Below are 21,395 nucleotides of genomic sequence, written 5' to 3'. Positions count from 1 at the left end.
ACTTTTTGACAAGTTTATTAAAAGCAAATAGAAGATGAGAAGTACATGGCTAGAGCATGTTGAGATTTTAGCAAAGCTTTTGATAAAGTATCTCTTATTCTTTTGCAGAGGAATTATAGATAAGGATTATATGGTAACATAGGTCAAATGGATTCAGAGCAGTTGTAATGGCTGAATTCCAAGATCAGTCATTTAAAGTTCTATGTCAACATGACATGAGATCTCTCAGGGACTGCCACAGGGATGGGTGCTTAGCTACACACTGTTTAACATTTTTATCAGTGGCTTGGAGAAGAGCATAAATGATAAGCATATCAGAGTTGCAGAAGACAGAAAACTAGAGGGATAGATATCACAATGGATGATGAAACAGTCAGGATCCAAAAGGATCTTTACAGATCAAAACATTGAACTGAATCCAATAAAATGACATTCAGTAAAAATAAATATAAAGTCTTGTATTTTGGCTCGAGAAAGCAGCTTTCCAAGTTCAAGATGGAGAAGGATGTTCTGAAATGGATCAGGGGGTTTTAGTGGCTTGTAAACTCTACAGGAATGAATAGTATGATGTGGTAGCTAAAGAAATTAATGCCATTTGGGATTTCATTAAAAGAGTATAGCTTCCAGAAATAGGGAGATGGTAGCCCTCTAGTACTTTGACTTCATTAGATTTTCATCTGGGGAACTGTATTCAGTCCTGAATATCACAGTTTAAGTAGGGCATTGATAAAGGGTAGTGTCCAGAGAAGTGTAATCGGGATAATAAAGGACCTCGAATCTAAGTTGGGAGGAAAAAAGAAAGGAAGAAAGCTAGGAAGGAAAGAAGGGAGAAAAAAAGAAAAAGATGCAAGCATTTATTAAGTGCCTACTATGTGCTAGGCATTCTGCTAAGTATATCTCATTTGATCCCCATAATAATCCTAGGAAGAAGGTATTACTTATATTTTATTCTCATTTTAGAATTGAGGAAACTGAGGCAGATATAAGTTAAGTGACATGCCCAAGATCACACAGTTAGTAAATGTCTGAGGCAGGGTTTCAATTAAGATCTTTCTGACTCTAGGTCCAGTATTCTCTATCCACTACATCACCTAGCTGTCTCCTAATGCAGATATGAGCATGGTTGAAGATGCAAAAACTCAGGGGAGGAATACACTAGATATTGTCAAATATTTGAAGGATTGTCATTTAAAAGAGAATATAGATTTATTCTGTTTGTTCTCAGAGGGCAGGTCTAGAAACAAAAAAAATGAAAGAAACTTATATAAATTTTATGTTGAGGGAGGGAAAAGAGAAACTTCCTTAAAATGAAAGCAATCCAAAAGTAGAATGGCTACCTACAGAGGAATGAAGACTTCCTTGAAAGTCTTCAAGCAGATCCTGGCCTACTACCAAAGGGGCAGGGTATAATGGGAACTCCTTTCATAATGGGACTAGATATTCAGTGGAATCCCTTCCAACTCAAAAATTTGGGGATTTTAGTAGGTACCCACACATGTTAAATGATTTACCCAGGTTCACAATGTGCCACAGTCAGGATTAATGGATTTCTTTTTTAGTTTAGTTTTTCCAAACATGCATTTTTTTTCTTATTTGATTTTAAACTCCAAAATAAAAGAAACCATAACTCATTTCACCTTCATATCTTCCTGGTCCCTCTATCCAGTTTCTAAAAATCTGCATATAGTAAACCTTTAATAAAGATTAATTCAATTGAATAGTAGAATTGAGAGTTAACCTGAGTCATCGATTCCCAAATATCTTTTTGGATCCTCACTCTTATCATCCTTTGTGATACTTATCCATAAGTATAATTTGTGATTGTTCTACTAGAAAGGGAAGATGATGATAGAATAAGGAAACTCAATAGTCAAATGATTACCTTCACTTTTTTTTTTTTTAAAGGAGCTCCAAACATGTGCTTAAAGTCCTGGGCATAATGCCCAAATGGGATTTTCTTTAGCAATTGTGAAAAATACCTCATCAGTATCACAAGACAGGGTTAATCCAATGTAGATTTTTTTATGGGCTTCTAATTCCTTTCAACCACTAGTAGTAAAATGTCTTTGACCAGAAAGCTCACTGACTAGAAAGCAGGATCAAGTTATCTAATACATTGGAAAAGTGTAGGGAAAGAAAAAGACAATGATGATGTGGAAAACTAATAATAACAACTCAAAAATAGTGGGGCTTAAACAATGTTCTTTGCCCAGAGATAGTACATAAAATGTGCATCCTGAAATCTCAAATTTCTTCCAAGTTACTTCAAGTCCAGTTCTGTTCTTCTCAGGGTGTGGTCTGAAGCCCTTAACTCTACATATGATTTCTCCACCACAACTAACCTTTCTTCATAATAATTCTCCTGTGAAGAACAATTATCACATCCTTTTACATATGAAGCAGTTGAGTGAGACTTAGAGATATCAAGTCATTTCACCATGGACCAGGGAGCTTTAGGTGAAGAATTCTTTTTACCAATGAAAATCAACCACCTAGCTGCCCCTACAAGGAAACTTTTGAAGGGATGAGGTTCTAATAATTGGGAGAAAGTTTTTTCTACTGGGGCAGGTAAATAGTCCAGTAGATAGAACACCAGTCCTGGAGTCAGAAGGACCTTAAGAGCTAGTAAGCGTTTGAGTCAGGTTTGAACCTAAATAGTCTGATTCCAAATCAAGCAATTTACCATTATAACAGATTTTCTTTTAAATAAGTGAATACAAGATAACTTTTTTTTGCAAGGCAATCAGGGTTAAAAGCCATTAAGTGTTACATGTCTGAGACTGGATTTGAACTCAGATTCTTCTGACTTCAGGGTGCTCTATCCAACTGAGCCACCTTGCTGCCCTTACAAGGTAACTTTTGGAAGGGATGAAGTTCTAATAATTGGAAGAAATTTTTTTTTCAAAAGTTTTCCCACTGGGGCAGCTAAGTGGCACGGTGGATAGAACACCAACCCTGGAGTCAACTGTATAACCCTAGGCAAGTCACTTACTCCCAAATGCCTAAAAAAGAAAAAATATCACGGAAACACCTTGAGTGAAGATTGGGATTCTGAAAGGCAGAGATGAGGATGGGGGACAGTTAGAATGATGAGTTTAGGAAACAATTAGTAATCTAGTTTGGCTGGAAAGCAGAGTATGTGAACAAGAATAATGTGAAATAAATGTGGCTAGAAAAGTAACTTAGAGTCAGACAATGGAACAAGATTGAGAAATTTGTATTTTAAAAGAAAGTCCTTGAAGTCTTTTGCATGAAAGTCTGAACGATGTTTTAGAAAGATGACTTTGGCAGGTACACAGAAGCTGGATTAAAGTGGTAACTGGATGGAAGCAGGGAGATGAGTTAAGAGGGTATTATGGTAGTTCCAGTGCCAGAGGTGATGAATACCTGAAATAGGGTGATTGCTAGGTGAGTAGGGAGAAGAGTTGTAGAGAATACATAATTTGGCAAGGAGTGGAAGAGAGAGGGAATGAAAGAAAGAAGAGTCAAGTCCAAAGTAAAGAGTGTGGTTGATAATGACCACTCAACAAAAACAAAGAATTATGGAGGAGGAACAGATTTATTTAAAAGGAAAGACAATGTGAGTGACACTAAGATGCTAACAGCACACTCCTATGAAGCTTTCCAGGAGGCAACTGGACTGGAATTGAGAAGGGAGATTAGGCTGGAGATACAGGTTGCGCAGTCATTTGTATAGAACTGAAGCCATGTGAGCAGGTGGTTATTGTTGTTAGGCTGTGGTTCTAGAAGAGAACCAATGACACCATGAGGGAGATGTTTTGACCTGTGTGTGAGTTGGATTTAAATGAGGCAGAACTGAGTAAGTCATCATCCTAACTCTCCTCCAGAGCCATCAGACTCCAGTGGCCAGGCAAAAGTCAAGAAACTGATGATGTCCCCAATAGCAGGTGAAATAACTGAGAAAAGAAATACACAGAGAGAAAAGAGGACTAGGATGGAGCCTTTGGGAAACATCCGTGTTTAAGGAACAGAATATGGATAATGGCTCTAGCAAAGATTAGGGAAAAGGGCAGATAGGGAGGAATAAAAACTTAGCAAAGGCAGTGTAGAGGAGCTGAGGAAAGAAAGAGAATATATATATACACACACACAGAACTAGAGGATTGTGGGTGCTGCCAAAAGTGAGGAGAAGTCAAATGGAATGACAGGGAAATAAAGTCCATAAAATTTGACAATTAAGAAATGACTGATAACCTTAGAGAGGATCATTTCTAGTCTAGTGGTAGCTAGTTAATGGTAACAGCTCCTATTTATACTAGAGAGCTTCACAACTCACCAAGCACACCTTACCAATTTTACAGATGAGAAACTGGGCAGAGGCTGAGTAATTTGCCCAGTCTCACAAAGGTACATTGAGGAAGAGGTTACTATATAGATTTTTTAAAAAGAATTTTGAAGAAGACAGAGAATGTAGTATGGTAACTTGGTAGGATGATTAGATCAAATGAAATTTTTTTTGATTTGTTTTTAGGAAGACAGAGACAGAAACAGAAATAAAGACAGAGAGAGAGAGAGAGACAGAGACAGAGAAAGAGAGATGGAAAGACAGAGAGACAGAGACAGAGAAAAGGGGGAGGGAAAGAGGAAGGGGAAGAAAGGGAAGTAGAAAAAGAAGAGAGAGGGAGACAAGAGGACCTCCCAGTGGAGATGAGAAGCCTTGGCAAGAAGGTATACTGCTTTCTCAGGAACAAAGGAGAAGAAAATAGAGGTCCATGTAGAGGGATTTTGAATTGTGGGGCATTCATAGAGCACAGCTTTGATATTACCATTAAAACAATAGGTGAAAAGGAAGTTTCTGACAAGGAAAAGGAAAAGAAACCAAATTGGGAACTTGAGGAGAGAGAAAAAGGTTTGATACAGTTATGTGGAGTCCAACAGTCAATCAGGGAAGAAAAAAAGATTATTTTGTAGTAATGGGCTGTAGTAATGACATTATGGATTGAACTCATTCAGGTGTCTTCAGCAGTTGAGGAGACAGGATCAGAAAAGATGAATGGCAGAGGCAATTCAGGGCTGGAGATGTATGAGTCTTTTTAGTGTGAAGGATTCAAAGATAATAGACAGGAGATAGCTGAACTCATCACTTAAAATGGTAAGAATGGCATCATTCCTCTTCATTATTGTTTTTTTAGAATCTCTATTTAAGGGGTGGTGAAGAGAGAGAGAAAAAAAGAAGCTGAAAATCAAACTGGCCAAATCTATTGTTTTTTTTCTTTTAGCAAATCTGACAAATAGTTTGCTTGGAGGAAGGGGAAAAAAAAGAAAAAGGAAAGAAACCCAATGGAGAAAATGAGCTCTTTTAATTATCTGAGGGTTTTCATTAGCACAGATCACCAAGACAATGGCTTGTTGGCTATTATTTCTATTCCATCCAAAAAGCTATCACATATCCTTTTAGCTACTTATTAATTTTAGCATGTCACTTATGCTAATGTTTAGTTAGCAAATATTTAATCAGTTCAGATGGCCAAAAGAAGGTTTTACCTGCTGGTAAAAGTCAGCGCTAATGCCGTTGCCAAATGAGGCATCAATCGGAGGTACTGCGTTTGGTGTTCAATGATCTTGACTTCTTCCTTGGCCTTGGGCCCAAACTGCCTCCGGCTAGAAGTAGTAAAAGCAAACATGATATTTTATTGAAATCCAAAAGGCAAAAACCTTTGTGTTTCTGGCGAGACAAGTGAACAGACAGTGTGAAACTATTGCAAAAGTCAAACAGCAGCCCGATTACCTTCCAAACTGCTTTGAAACAGAATCTATAACGGTGTCTTTAAAAATCTGACTTAAAACAATTAAAAATCATAACATCTCCCCTCTCCCCAACTCATACAAAGCCATAGCACCTGAAGATGCCTCCAAAAGGCATTTTCCTCTACATATAACATCTTTTCATAGGCGAAGTGATTTTTACTGCTTAACATTTATATGGCATTTGATAGTTTCCAAGTGCCTTATGATCATTAATTATTCGGCTTAACTAACTTTGTGACATAATTAAGAAGATGGTAGTGATATTCTAGAACATATTTCAAAAGGACATTCTCAGAAGGAAACCAACTTTAACCCTGGTGTTCCTGTCAAATTCAAACACAGGTCATTATTTTCAGCCTCCCAGAGGCCCCCCCTGTGGTTTCAAGTGGAAAAGATATTCTTCACTTCCTGCCTTCAATTACTGTTGAGTCTCTCCCATGCCCTATAAAACAGCTGCTGTGCTCTCCTCCCGAGGTACGTATGTCAGGGGTGAATACAACCATTCCAGCAAGGAGTTTATAAAATATCAGGGGATCTTTTGCATGAAAGGTGCTCTATCACTGTAGGTCATGATCATTAATGAACAAATGTTTATATGAACTTTCACAAACCCCCCAGGGCTGCTAGAAACTTTGAGGGGTCATCAAATTATGCCCCTGGTTTTCCCTCAAAGCCCTAGACCTAAAGCTTATTGTTTCTGAGTAAGTAAGATCTGGATATTTGAAAGAGATAGTTGCAAATGAACAAGAACAGAATATCTCACATATATTCATCATCTTTCTCAGGAAACTATTTAAATACTATATTCCATTTATTTCCTTGTAATAGCTTAGCTGTAATAGTTCAAGTCAATCAATCAATTAATTAACAAGTATTAATTACTTAATACATTTAATAGCAATATATTCATGGGAATTAGTATGATTAATTCATTAGCTATTAATAGTATTAAGCAAACACTAATATGCCAGGAACTGTGCCAGGCACTGGTAAGAAATACAAAGACCAGAATAAAATAGTCTCTGCCCTCAAGAAGCCTGTTTGGAAGATAATAAAATATATTACATAAGAAAAAATTAACTGTTAAAAATAATAATAACTCACATTTACAAAGCACATAAAGATTATAAAGTATACTTGGGGACAGCTAGGTGGTGCAGTGGATAGAGCTCCAGCCCTGAAATCAGGAGAACCTGACTTCAAATTTGACCTCAGACACTTAACACTTCCTAGCTATGTGACCTTGGGCAAGTCACTTAATCCCAATTGCTTTAGCAAAAAATAAAAAAATAAAGTATAATCAAAGAAGGGTTTCCTCTCTGGATGTAAAAAACAACCAAATTATAGGCAGTGGACTCTTCCATAATATGTTATCTGTACACTTAGGGAAAATAATTGTTACAAAGGGTGTGATAAATTTTAACAACTTAAAAACAAAACAGCATTGTAACATGAGATTTTGCACAATATCTTCTCAAGTTCCCCTGTATTGGAGAGAACTAGTTTTCATTAGTTCATTGTAACTCATTCAAGACTCAAAGCTGGGTTTCACTAATCTCATCGTTATCCTCCTCAATAGTTAAGAATATAAACCCCATTTAGAGACAAGACACTCTGTCATAGCTTAAATTGGAGAAAAAACCGGAAAGGTGGTTGAGGGCTAGGATGACGGCCTTCACCATGTCTCATATTTAGTCCTTTTCATTTGAGATTGATTCGAGAAATCATTCAAGGAGATAGAATTTTCTGACAAATCTTCCCACTAGCTTAAAAACTTCCACTTTTGTCAGCACAGCCTGCTCCATATTGCATAAATTATTTAACAATGGAGAAGAATGTGCTGTGGACAACACTGATATGAGAAGTGTATAGCAAAATCAAAAGGAGCATTCAGGAGTCTCAACTGAATCACTCTCTCCCACTTAGACTAGCCATGAGGAAGAAAAAAGAGGTGACAAAACTAAGTATCCCAGACCAGACCAGGTGGGCTACCCCTGTCATATGCTCATTCTTGGAACATCAGCATCAATACAAGAACAATTGCTTATGTTGCTATAGCACTGAGTTTATGAAGCACTTTCCTGGCAACTATTTTTTTAAGATGAGGCAACTAAATGATGTAGTGAAGGGATAGAGGGATTTAGAATTAAGGAGAAGAGGGTTCAAATCCCATTTTGCCCTTAATCTCAAGGGCAAAGACAAGGTATTATAAATGAAGGAATGAAAATATACTTATTTCTGGATGACTGAGGGAATGAAAAAAAATACATGTTTTCAGTGCTTTCTACATCCAAATTAAGTGTCTGGAGTAAAAAATGAAGACATTCCTGGGAAGAAAATTAAGACAATCCCTGCTATCGAGTTTATATTCATTATATTTAAGAAACTTGGCTTCTAGGAAGACAGAAAGAGCAGGTCTCTCATAATATTTAGGCAATTTTTGATTTTAGTGTCATTTCTATTAATAAAATCAATTTCTGCTTCTGATGTTGCCATTTAACAGTGCCTAGAACTTGGCTGGCAAGAACTTTCTTTTATATGCCCTTTAGTAGCTGTGGAAAAAATAGGGGTTACTCTTTAGGAAGATGGCTATTGGGGGGGACAGGCTGGTAACAGGACCATTAATGTATATGGGATGTTGCCATTGGGTGCAGGATTTTAGGTCTGAGGGGAGAGGTCAAGATATTGAGGATGATTTGGCCCCACTTAGAAATACCTCCTATCTGGTCCTCAAGGTATCTAAACTGTGCTATTGAAAGCTCAAACATAAGCATAGGAAGAATTAGAAAAAGCTGTTGGATTTAGCAATGAAGAAATCACTGGTAAACTTGGAGAGAGTGTTTTCAATAAATTTGTAGAGGAGAGAAACCAGATTACAGGAAGGAGTCAAATGGCTGAGAACATAAAGATGGGAGAAGATAACTTTATAAGTTAGACAGTGAGAAAAATAGAGGAATTTTATTTTATTTCAATATTAAATTCATGTAGGGTTCTGTAATGTTCTGTTTCTCTAAATTATAATCATTCTCTTGGGAGTAAGTTTCTTGGGGAGCTTCTGGAGGCAGCCTTGGCTTTAGTTCCAGTTCAATAATCCCAAAATGCAGCCAGGAATTAAAGTCCTTTACTGTTTCTTTCCAAATCTTATCTCCATATCCTTTATTTTCTCCTTCAAGTCTTGTCTCCTTCACGTGGGACTCGGCTAGCTTTCTTAGAGGCCTCTCTCTCTCTCTGGCTCCCCAGAGCTCTTGTCAGTGTCTCCAGCCAGCCCAAAAGTCAAAGTTTGAAGAAATCTGACTCTGCCTCCAAGAGTGTGGGATTGTGGGTTTCCCAGAATTCAGTCCTGGTTGTGAATCTCCTCCCAGAGAGTGGGCTTGTGGGTACTCCTTAAAACTATGCTCTCTTAAAGGTGTGAATAGTAGTAGTCATCATCATTGTCATTGTTATCATCTCTGGGAAAGTTTGAGATATTGTGTTGCTTTACATTACTGAACTAGAGAACTGTTAAGTATCATGCTAAATTAAACAATTATATCCATTCCAGTGACTTAGCACCTTGTAAGAATCCTAACAGAGTTCAGACTCATTGTTCTTAATAATTTGTTGCTCATATCAGATGATTGTTTATTTCTTCAATAGATTCTCTGATGAGTATTCCTTTCTACTTCATTCAGATACTGAATTTCATTTCAGACACTTGCTAGCTGTGTAGACCTGGGCAAGCCATTTAAATATCTCTCTGCCTCAGTTTCTTTTCCTGTGAAATGGAGTTACTTGTAACATCTCCCTCCCTCATGGTTATTGTGAGGATCAAATAAGAAATATGCAAGATGCTTTACAAACCTTAAATCATTGTACATTTGTTAATTATCATCATAATTAAAGGAAACATTACTTTATTACTTCCATTTTCCAAGTGGGAAAACTGTGTTCAGAGAAATTCTGTCACGTTGCCCCATGTGACCGAATTAGGATCTTAGCCAAAATTCTAATCCAGAAGTTTTGGTTGACTCTAAGTATAAGCATGGTTCCACCCACATAGGATTAGATTTTGGTTCATCTCATCTGCTAAAGCAGAAGATACTCTTTCTTTTTAGTAATTACATTGAAAGTGACACCCATATTAGAGCTGTGCCATCTTTTTCTCTCTATAGTAGAGAAAGAAAATCATAGAACCAGAAAGTAAAACAGTATCTCAAACTTTCCCAGAGATAATAACAATGACAATGATGATGACTACTACTATTCCCTCCTCCTCCTCTTCCTTTTCCTCTTCTGATTCTTCTTTCCGCTGCTGCTGCTGCTTCTGCTTCTGCTTCTGCTTCTACTTCTGCTGCTGCTGCTGCTGCTGCTGCTGCTTCTACTTGTGCTGCTGCTGCTGCTGCTTCTGCTGTTTCTTTTTCTTCTGCTTCTGCTGCTGTGTTTCTGCTTCTGCTGATTCTGCTGTTTCTGCTTCTGCTTCTGCTGATTCTGCTGCTTCAGCTTATACTTCTGTTGCTGCTGCTGCTGCTTCAGCTTCTACTTCTGCTGCTGCTGCTGCTGCTTCTACTTCTGCTGTTTCTTTTTCTTCTGCTTCTGCTGCTGTGTTTCTGCTTCTGCTGATTCTGCTGTTTCTGCTTCTGCTTCTGCTGCTTCAGCTTCTACTTCTGCTGCTGCTGCTGCTTCAGCTTCTACTGCTGCTGCTGCTGCTGCTGCTTCTACTTCTGCTGTTTCTTTTTCTTCTGCTTCTGCTGCTGTGTTTCTGCTTCTGCTGATTCTGCTGTTTCTGCTTCTGCTTCTGCTGATTCTGCTGCTTCAGCTTCTACTTCTGCTGCTGCTGCTGCTGCTGCTGCTGCTGCTGCTGCTGCTTCTGTCTGCTTCTGCTTCTGCTGCTTCTGCTTCTGCATCTGCTTCTGCTTCTACATCTACTTCTGCTTCTTGTGTTTGCTTTTGCTTCTGCTTCTGCTTCTGTCTGCTTTTTCAGCTAATTCTACTTCTATTTCTGCTTCTGCTGCTTTTGCTTCTGCTGTTTCTGCTGCTTTTGCTTCTGCTGTTTCTGCTGCTTCTGCTTCTACTTCTACATCTACTTCTGCTTCTGCTTCTTCAGCTGATTCTGCTTCTACTTCTGCTGTTTCTGTTCTTCTTTCTCTCATTCTCCTCTTCCTATTCCTCCTTCTTCTCCTCTTTTTTCTTCTTCCTCTTTTTCTTCTCCTTGTCCTTCTCCTTTTCTTTCTTTTCTCTTATCCTTCTCTTCCTTCTTTTTCTCTTTCTCCTTCTTCTCCTCCTTCTTCCTCTTCACCTAACATTTACATAGTACTTTAGGACAGCTTGATGGCACAGAGGATAGTATTCAGAGCCTGTAATATGGAAGATTCTTCTTTCTGAATTAAAATATGTCCTTATTGACTTACTGGCTTACTAGACCCTAAGCAAGTCAGTTAACCCTATTTGGCTCAGTTTTCTCATATCTAAAGTGACCTGGGGAAGGAAATGGCAAATTACTCCAGTATCTTTGCCAAATAAACCCCAAACAGGGTCCCAAAGAGTTAGACATGACTGAAAAGTATCTGAATGAAACATATAGTGCTTTAAATTTGCAAAGTACAAATATTATCTCATTGATCTTCATACCAACCCTAGGAGGAAGATGCTATTATTATCCTCATTTTACAGATAAGGAACTAAGGCAGAGTTAAGAGACTAGTCTGGGGTCACACAGCTAGTAAATGTCTAAGGTCGAATTTGAACTTGTCTTCCTGAATCCAAGTCCAGCACTTCATCTAAATGTCCACTTAAACTATGAGAAAACATTCTAACATAGGAAAAAGACATGTGGAAACCTAAACTAGAGCTCTGCAAGGTATTTTACTCCAGAGGCTCAGAAGTGGATGGGAACAAGTCTGGTTGGGCATCTGTCCAGAGCTGCAAATCGTGAGAGAACTCTGGATCAACAAGCAAAAGGAACAAATCCTTGGGTGCTTTTCTCTCTACCACAACCCCAGGAGAAGGAATAGGAGAGTGTCCTCTTCCCTTCTCCCACCAGGAACAAAGAGTATTTGCTTGGGGGTGAAAGGAGGATTCACTCCTAAGGAAACCTAAGTCCCCACAGTCATGATGGGAAAGAAAGAATAAAGTACACCCCAGTTCTACCATCTTAAAAGACAATCCCAACAGACTTGTGATGAAAAAAGCCATTCATATCCAGAAAGAGAACTATGGAGACTGAATGTGGATAAAAACATATTATTTTCATATTATTTTTTTGTTATTATTGTTTGTTTTCATTGTTTTTTTCTCATGTTTTTTTTTTCCTTTTGATTTGATTTTTCTCATGTAGCATAACTAGTGTGGAAAAAATTTGGAGTGCTTGCTGTCTAAAGAAAGGAAGAGATGGGGAAAGAGAGAAAGAGGGAGAAAAATTTGGACAAGCTTTTTCAAGGGTGAATGTTGAAAATTATCTTTACATGTATTTTGAAAAATAAAAAAGCAATTATTATTATTATTAAAATTTTAATAGAAAACCTATGGGAAAGGCAAGAGTTATAATGGCTCATCTTTTAGAGCCAGGCTATTCAGAGCTAGAAAAGGAAAGGGCTTGAAAGTTATTCTGCCTTGCTCTGATAACCTTTAAAAAAAAAAAAACTGATGATGAAGATAACTGAAGTATATGCACCATTTTCCTTGAAGAACTAACAATATCACCTAAATTAACCAATATGCTTACTTATGTTGGAACATTATGGATATTCATAAGAGATAAGTCAGGAAATCCATGAAAAATGAATATTGATAACAATTTTGATTCCAATGGATAGATGATGAATATCTTTCCTCCTCTTGGTGGTGGATTATAGATGTGTCCTAAGGCATAAGATATTAAACATGAGCATTGTGTCAATTTATTTTAATAAGCCCACTTCATTGTTTCTATTGAGGGAAGGTCCTGAGAAATGACAGTGATATTTTTTTTAAAGCATCAGTGAAGCATTTTTTAAAAAAAATAATCTCTATCCCTCCAATTACAATAGTCAGTAGTTGGATGAACTTCTCACTAAATTGGCCAATCATCACCTAACACACAAAAACACATTACAAAAGAAAAATGAGTTGGACACAGCATTGAGTAGGATAGTTGTGTTATAGATCATAAGCTATGTTCTTATACAAAAATCCCAAAACTTCAACATTGATTTTTCCTGGTGATGCTATACAGCTATGAGTCACGGTACAGCCACAATCTCAGAAGAATCCAAAGTACATGAAACCCAAGGGACAATAAAAGGACATGTTAGGTCAATATTCAGCTACAGTCCATTATTTATGGTGACTCAGATTCAAAGAGAGTCATAAAATACAATATTGAGGATATCCATAGCTGGAAGAAGAGGGAAGCCAGTTGGGTAGCAAGTTTGAAATATAACAGATGGACAACCCAAGAGCTGCCCTGCTATCCATCAAATATTGAAAAAGCTAAAAGAAAGCCTCAACACATTGGACAGATAACTCTATGGTAGATTTAGAGCAAAATATGGACAAAAACCACACAGGATGAGAAAGCATCATGGATCGCCATCTGTGTGGGTGGGAAGAAAGTGCCCACATCAAAGAGACAGCTATCAAAGTAGTTCATACTTTGAAGTACTGATGGATTGAAACATGAAGAGCCATCAGAAACTTAAAAAACCAAAGAATCCCCCCAACATTTATGCTATAACAAAGAAAGTTGTTATGATTTCTGGGTATAGAGTCCTCCAAAGTGTCAGCTAGAGAAAGCTTTATTTTCAGAAAAGAAACTGGGTGGGAAAGGAAGAGGTCATACTGAAAACAATTTTTACCACTTGGAACACACACGAACACACACACACACACACACACACACACACACAGAGGCACGTGTGCACCTAAAACCCTTTCATATTTGCAAAGCACTTTCCATATGTTATTTCATTTGATCCTCACAATAACCCTAGAAAGTAGATGATATTACTCTCCCTATGTTACACAACAGGAAAGACTCAGTGACTAAGTGACTAATCCAAGATCATACAGCTAAGAAGCATCTAGTTTCTGTAGAAACGCTGAGCTGCACATCAGCAGTGCTTTTTGGTAAACCACCAACCACTGTTTCCACCAGCTGGGTATCACTGGTGAGACAGGGTCATGAAATTTGTCATAAAGCATCCTTCTGTTATTCTGTTTAATAGTTATGCGATTGCATATAAATTATAATGACCTGACTATAAAGAGTTTTCCATCAGCTTTTTATAGCCTGGTTTTTAGAAATACAGCATGCAAACAATAGCTCTTTCATTTATTTATCTCTTTAAAACATACAAGAGATATTTTCTTCTTTGAGCCTCAAAATTTGTGAGGTAGATGCTATTTCATTTTACAGATGAAGAAATAAGAGATTTTATTTGCTTGGGGGTCACAGAGTAAGTAGGTGTCAAAGGTGGGCTATTAATCCAGAACTTCCTTTTTCTAATACTCTATCTACTTAGTTCCATATTCTCCTAAAGTTTCTATGCCAGCAGAAACAGCTGATAACTCTGTCTCAAATGTTTTACTAATAATTTTTTAAATGCTTCCAATTTTCAAATAAAAATAATTTAAGTCCTCAAAAGAAAGGGAAATACTTTTTTTGTTTGTTAGTTTTTAGTAGAAATTTATTAGGATTTCTTTGATTCTCTATGCTTGGTGTGTGATCCCTGATGTTTCTTATCAATCCTGAAAGATCATTTCAACGATCTCCTTCATAGGGTAATAGAGTTCAATCAGAGGTGTAATGAGGCCAGTTTCTGCTCTCAAGGACCTCTAGTAACTTTCCAGTGTGAGATTTTTATACCTCCGAGATCAGCAAAAGCTACAAATCAGAATTGATTTATAGTTTTGTTGCCTAGACTTAAAAAAAATATTAATAGCAATTAAGTTTCAACTCTGTCCTATATACATTTCCCCCCAGAGAGCCAATTGTTAAACATTTACCAGCACAAGGAACTCATACAAGGAGCCTCAGATATTATCTGATGCAAGCTCCTCCCTGTTAGGAATTTTTTTTTTTTTTTTTTTTTGGTGGCAATTGGAGTTAAGTGACTTGTCCAGGATCACACAGCTAGTAAGGGTCTGAGGCCAGATTAGAACTCAGGAAGATGAATCTTCTATCCCCTGTCCCCCCAGAATTTCCCTTTTAAACCCCGACCCAAATACCACCCCTTTCAGGAAACTTTCTTATCTAGTCAGCTGATAATTCTTGTAGTAATTCACATTATCACCTAGTTCTGTGCCTTTATGGATGTTCTTATGGTATAATATTGATTATTTCTCTTGGTGTCTTCCCCCTCTCCTAGACTGTGAGCTTTGTGAGAGTAGGAATCATATTTTATGTAAACTTTTATTCTCCCCATCACTGGTCATCGTGCTCTGTACACAAAAAAAGTTTAACAAATAATTAATATTGCTTTTCCACTCCAACAGTTAAACTCGGAGGAATAAAGATTGTGTCTGATTTAGATAGTATCTTTGAAAGCAATCTTTAAGATTTCCTAGCCCACCTCCTTGATTTTACAGACGTGAAAACTGAGACCCAGAAGATCTAAATGACTTGCCAATAAGACAAGTTGGGGCAGCTAAGTGGTGCCATACTGCATAGAGACACTGAGTCTAGAGTTAGAAAGAGTAGCTGTGTGACTCCCGGTAAGCCACTTCATTTTGCTTGCCTTTGATTCCTCAAATGAGCTGAAGAAAAAAAAAAAAAAAGGCAAGTTCCTCCAGGATCTTTGCAAGGAATTCCCCAAATGGGCCACAAAGAATCAGACACACTGAAGCAAATGAATAACAACAATAAGACAAGCTAGGATTTGACTCCAGATCAACCTCATTTAACCCTAACTCTAACCTAACAATCCAGGTCCTCTCACTTCAAATTCAGCCTTCTTTCTATTTTTTTTCTATTTTCTACATGCTTTGTACAAGCAATATGGTGAATTTGTCATTTTCCTTTTCTATCCTTTTAGCCAAAGGATATGAAGTATATGAAGTAGTGCCTCAGACTTGTTTTAATTTATATTTCTCTATTAGTGATTTAGAACATTTTTATATGACTATTGATAGCTTTTATGTTTTCTAAAGATTTCCCATTTGTGTCCCATAGCCATGGGGAATGATTCTTATAAATTTGGCTCAATACCCTGTATATTTGAGAAATTAGACCTCCTCCAAACAGGCTACAGTTAAGCAGGGATAGATAGATAGATAGATAGACAGACAGACAGACACACAAACATCCTTCCCCACTCCCACATGCACATATCTTTCCTATCCCTGCTAACTCTTTGCTTTAATTATGCTTTTATTCTACTTTTGACTGCATTGGTTTTGTTTGTGCAATATATTTTAAATTTATGTAATCGAAATTATCCATTTTGTCTCCTATGAACCTATATATTTCTTCTTTGGTCATGAACTCTTCCCTATCCATAGAGCTGTCAAGTAATTTCTTCCATGTTTCTTCCACTAATTTGTTTGTAATATTACCTTTTATGTTTAAATTATGTGCTAACTCTGAGCTTATCTTGGCACAGATTATAAGATGTGGATCTATGTCTAGTTTCTGAAGGACTCTATTCCATTTTTTCCAGTAGTTTTTGTTTAACAGTGAGTGTTTGCCCCAGTAATTGTGATCTTTGGCTTTATAAGACACTAGGATATATATCCATTTGCTTTTGTTTATTGTATATCTGATTTGTTTCATTGATCAACATTCTATTTGTTATCTAATACCAAATTGTTTTGATGACTACAGCTTTGTATTATAGCTTGAGATCTGGTACTGCTTTAGTTCAAAATGCAGTTATGACAGTAATTTATGACAAGTCATTTAATCTTTTTAAAATTATTATAGCTTTTTATTGACAAAACATATGCATGGGTAATTTTTCAACACTGACCCTTGTAAAACCTTCTGTTCCAAATTTTCCCCTCCTTCCCTCCACCCCCTCTCCTAGATGGCAGGTAGTCCCATACATGTTAAATATGTTAAATACAATATATGCATACACATTTATACAGTTAAGACATTTAATCTTTATGAGCCTCAGTTTCCTCAACCGTAAAATTCTGATGTAATATTTACACAATTTGTCTTATAGGGTTATTATAGGGGGAGTATTTTGTAAACCACTGAAGTATGGAGCCAGGAGGGAATTGGTTTTATTCTTCTGTGTGGCAGCTGTCTATGCTCTGACTCATGAACATAGATGGCATCCACAATCCCAGACAGGCTTCTCACAAATGTGTGTTCTCAGGCACAAGGGAGAAGGGAGAGGGGGGAGGAAAGGCTTAAGCATCAAAACAACATGTTCAGTGATTGATATGTTAGGAGTACTATGTTTATAGGTGAGGAACGGCCATAGAAAACTTAAGTATCCCTCCATTAAGAGGAATATATAGAGAAAAATATGTTGCATGCAAAATAAAGAAACTAAATAGGATCATTGATTAAGCAAGCATTTGCCTCTTAGAGCAATCATTCTGCAAAGCAAGATATTTTCCAGATTCTACATTCTGGCTGTACATTCTGCCAGGCCATGTAGGAACTGTCTCTTCAGGATGGTGATAGGGTAGAAACCCATTTCTGGCAAGCAAACTGGAGTGTCTCAGCTCTCTGTGATGACATATTATTGGCCTATGGCCTTTGGGGAGGCCAACTGTTTTCTTTCAGAATTATAAGTAGGGAACTGCTCACTCTCTTTCTTTGGCTTCACAAATTGCTTGTTCCCTCTGAGCATACAACTATCTGAGTAAATGGATGCTGCAGTTTTCTCTTGATTAATATGTCTTCAACCCAAGGCACATGAGTGAGAATTTTTGAAATCTCACTGGCTGGGCATAGTTCTCTCAAATTGGGCTCACAGTTCTCAATTCCATGGAGTTACTAATGACAATCCAACCTAGGTGCTTTTAGGTCTAACTCTTAAATCTGCTTTTCTCTCAATAGCTGACACCATTCTTAACAAGACTGCCTTCATTTTCTTGCCTAATGTCTTGGGCTCCTGACTCCCCAAAAGTCATTTACTTATGAACTTTTTAAGGATGGCATTGTACTAGTAAGACAAAATGGTGGCAATTATGAATGCAAAGTTGGTGAGATAATTTCAAACTTCTTCCTGAACAAAACCTAATTTTCCTCTCTTTTTTTCTTCTCCATGTTTTTTTTTTCCAAAATGAAATGATATATTATTAAGATTACCCAGAATCATCACGACATCATTAAAAACATTTTATGCCAGACTACATTACTTCCTTTTCTGGAAAAATTGTCAAGCTAAATGGTTAGGGGAATAAACTCCAATCAATTTCACAACATCTTAAAGCATAGGTTTCTATGATTTTCCTCTGGAAAAGATGAAAAAATATGGGGCAGAACTTTGAACAACTGCATCGGTTTATAACTGGTTGTACTATGAAGTAGTCTAGTATAGTGGAAAAATTGTTAGATTTGGAATCAGAGGACCTGCTTCTGAATCCCAGCTCTACCCTGTAATACCAAAGTGATCTTGAGTAAGGTTTAATGGCCCAAAGAAAATAAAATAGAAAGTTAGGCTAGAACAGTAGTGTCAAACTTAAAGATGGAAACCACTAATGCTTTGGCTTGGTTTTAAAATGTAATATTATCTGTGTTTCATTATATTTTTATTTATTTAAAATATTTTCCAATTATATTTTTATCTGATTCAGATAGCATTCAGAATATTGTAAGTTATATGTAGCCTGTGAACTAGGTGACCTCTAAGTGTCCCATTTTAGAGCTATTAATGACTAGACTCAAAGTATTGCTACTATTGGGTCGATGTTAACTTAGAAAGAAGTCTCCAGTGGAGTACCTTTAAGATCTTCAATTGGTCAGGAGCTGTTTAATATTTCTATTAGTTCTATCCAAGTTGATAAAGACATCAATGACATGCTTATCACATTTTCATGATATGAATCCAGAAGGGAGAATAAAAACACTGAAAGACAAAGTCAAGGTTTGAAAAAAAAAAGATCTTCATAGGCTCAAACATTGCAATTTAATGGGAGTGAAGGCATAGTCTTGCACATGAATTGAAAAAAATCAATTTCACAAATAAAAGATTGGGGGAAATGGAGTTCATGAGAAGAAAAGGTGGACTTTTTGTGGGCTACCTGCTCAATAGGAGTCAACAGTATGTTATGTCTGCTAAGAAAGCTAAGGCAATCTGATGCTACATTAAGAGAAATTCAATGTCTAGAACTTGAAAGACAACAGTCTTGTCATAATTATGCTTTCACCAATCTAGAGTACCAGATTGCCTTCAGGAAGGCTTTTGGGAAGCTGATGAATATCCAGAGAAGGACAGTCACAATTGTGAAGGGACATGAGTTCATGACATGAAAGGAAAAACTGAAGGATCTGGGGATAATAGGCCTGGAGAAGATAAAAATTAGGACTGATGTGCTAACTGTATTCAAGTATCTGAAGGCCTGTCAAGTGAAAGAGGGATTAGTCTTATTCTGCTTGGCCCTAGAGGGCATAAGTAGGAATGTTGGGTACAAATTTGGCCTTGATTGTCAGGACCAACTTTCTAACCCTTAGAGATATCCAAAAGTGGGACGCCTTCAGAAATATGGGGGGGTCTTCGAGGAAGACCCTCAAATAAAGTAAGAAAGCAAAGCTCTTGAAGAACAACAGTATTAAACTCAAAGCCAACTCAAAAATCAAGTAGTTCCAGCCTGAAACATTAAAATGTAATTGGGAAATGTTTCACAAAATAAATAAAAATACAATATAACATAAATAACGTTAAACTTGTGGTTTCCTAAATCAAAATGCAGCCAGAAGTCCATTTCTATTTGAGTTTGACACTACTGTAATGAAAAGTATGTTTTCTGAACTGGAGGATTGTTGTTCAGGTACAGTTTGGACTGAAGACCTCTCCCACTCATTCTGTAAATGTCATATCCTCATTCCATCTCCCATGATGTAAAAACATTCTTAAAATAGCCCAGCAGAAGCCACTCCTTAGGGCACTGAGAGTGGAGATTAATAACCTAAAGTAAAACAAAAACAATCGGCTTCAGAACTCTGATTAATACAATGACCAATGGTAACTTCAGAAGACTTAGGATAAAGTGTGCCTCCTCCTGCCTCTTGTCAGAAGACATAGTGAACTGCAGGCATGGATTTTCAGATGCAATTAATGTGTTGATTTACTTTGTTTGCCTATGCTTATTTGTTACAAGGAAGGGATATAAGGGAGTAATAATTGTGAAATGAAAGTAAGCTCAGAGGGATGTAGAAATTAGAATATCAACAAAACATTTTTGAGAGAGTATTAATAATGTACAAACATAAGAGGCAGCTAGATGGCTCAGTGGATAGAAAACTGGCCCTGAAACTAGGAGGATCTGAGTTCAAATCTGGTCTCAGACACTAGCTGTATGACCCTGGGCAAGTCACAACCCCAATTGCCTGGGGAAAAAACAAACAAAAAATAATGATAATGTACATACATATGTATATGCACATACATATATGAAGGAATGAAGGACCACAGAGATTGAATTGCCCAGAGTTCACACACACACACACACACACACACACACACACACACACACACACGAAGAAATAATGAAGGACCATAGAGATTGAATTGCCCCAGAGTTAGTGAGACAGTCCAAAAAAAGATGCAGGATTGGCCTAGGTCCTAAATTTCAACGCAATGGATTCTGTCCGGTACAAGGTGCTACTTCTAGTAAACAAAAATTGAATAAGGCAGCATGTACCTCCAGTCTAGTGAAAGGAGCACAGGATTTGGAGCAAGAAAACTTAAGTTCAGCTCTCACCTCTGTTACTTTCTTGCCTGTGTCACCCTATATAAATTTCTTACTCTCTCTTACTCAGAGAGTCTTCTAAATCCTGCATGATCATTTGATTCACTAAAGGACTTCAGTTAGCTCCTTAGATTGATTCTTTTTTAAATACACTGAATAAACCTGTTATTGGTCTCAGCTCATTCAGAGGGCTCACCTTCAACATCCTTGACTTTGTAGTGAGGAGTTCAGACTGGGTATTTAAAAGAAAAGGCAAAAAAAACACATTTCTCAAACTGACAACCCTGGTGTGGGAGTAGCCCTCTGCCGGGGTCTGCCAATAATTCTCTCTACCTGGCTCTGACTTCTGGCAAGAGGCCACTGTGATGATCATCAAAACAGTTCATAAATGTCTTCTCCCACCCTTTTAGGCTTCATGAATGTCCCATTTATTAACTTGAACTTGGGAGTGAGGAATGGGGGAGGGGTACTGGTTTGTAAGCAAGACCCTTTGGCTAGCTGTAGACTGTATGCAAAGAAGCCTGATGGGAAGATCCTATTGGTAAGAGTCAAGGGAATGCTGGCTGATCCCCTAGGAAGGAAGGCCAGGAAAATAAGGTCTGTGGCTATTTCCTGGTCACCTCCCTCCACTTCCTTCTAAAGTTGTTAGCTCTGATCAGACTTTTCAAATATAGGAAATCAACAGGCACGTGCTATGCAGCTGCTAGAACAACACTGGGCACTTAGTACCAAGGTCTCCAGCATAGGAGCACTACGGGTGTTTTTGCTGCATTGAAAACATGAGTCATCCTGCTAGGGCA

General features: G+C 37.5%; 1 protein-coding gene across 4 annotated transcripts in view; it reads right to left on the bottom strand.

Annotated features, from left to right (window-relative positions):
* Positions 1-21,395, bottom strand: part of ACOXL (acyl-CoA oxidase like) — a 508,474-nt gene that overhangs the window by 218,507 nt on the left and 268,572 nt on the right. For all 4 annotated transcript variants that reach the window (XR_012486063.1, XM_074287671.1, XM_074287673.1 and 1 more), the window contains exon 11: positions 5,506-5,622. Coding sequence is in view for 3 of the 4 variants with exons in the window: in XM_074287671.1 (XP_074143772.1) it covers positions 5,506-5,622 (117 nt within the window). In the remaining variant the exon portion in view is untranslated. The remainder of the gene's footprint in view (positions 1-5,505; positions 5,623-21,395) is intronic.

Source organism: Sminthopsis crassicaudata, chromosome 2, assembly GCF_048593235.1.
Source record: "Sminthopsis crassicaudata isolate SCR6 chromosome 2, ASM4859323v1, whole genome shotgun sequence".
Classification (NCBI taxonomy): domain Eukaryota; kingdom Metazoa; phylum Chordata; class Mammalia; order Dasyuromorphia; family Dasyuridae; genus Sminthopsis; species Sminthopsis crassicaudata.
The sequence above is the reverse complement of the archived record's forward strand: the minus strand, read 5'-3'. Positions and strand labels throughout refer to the sequence as shown.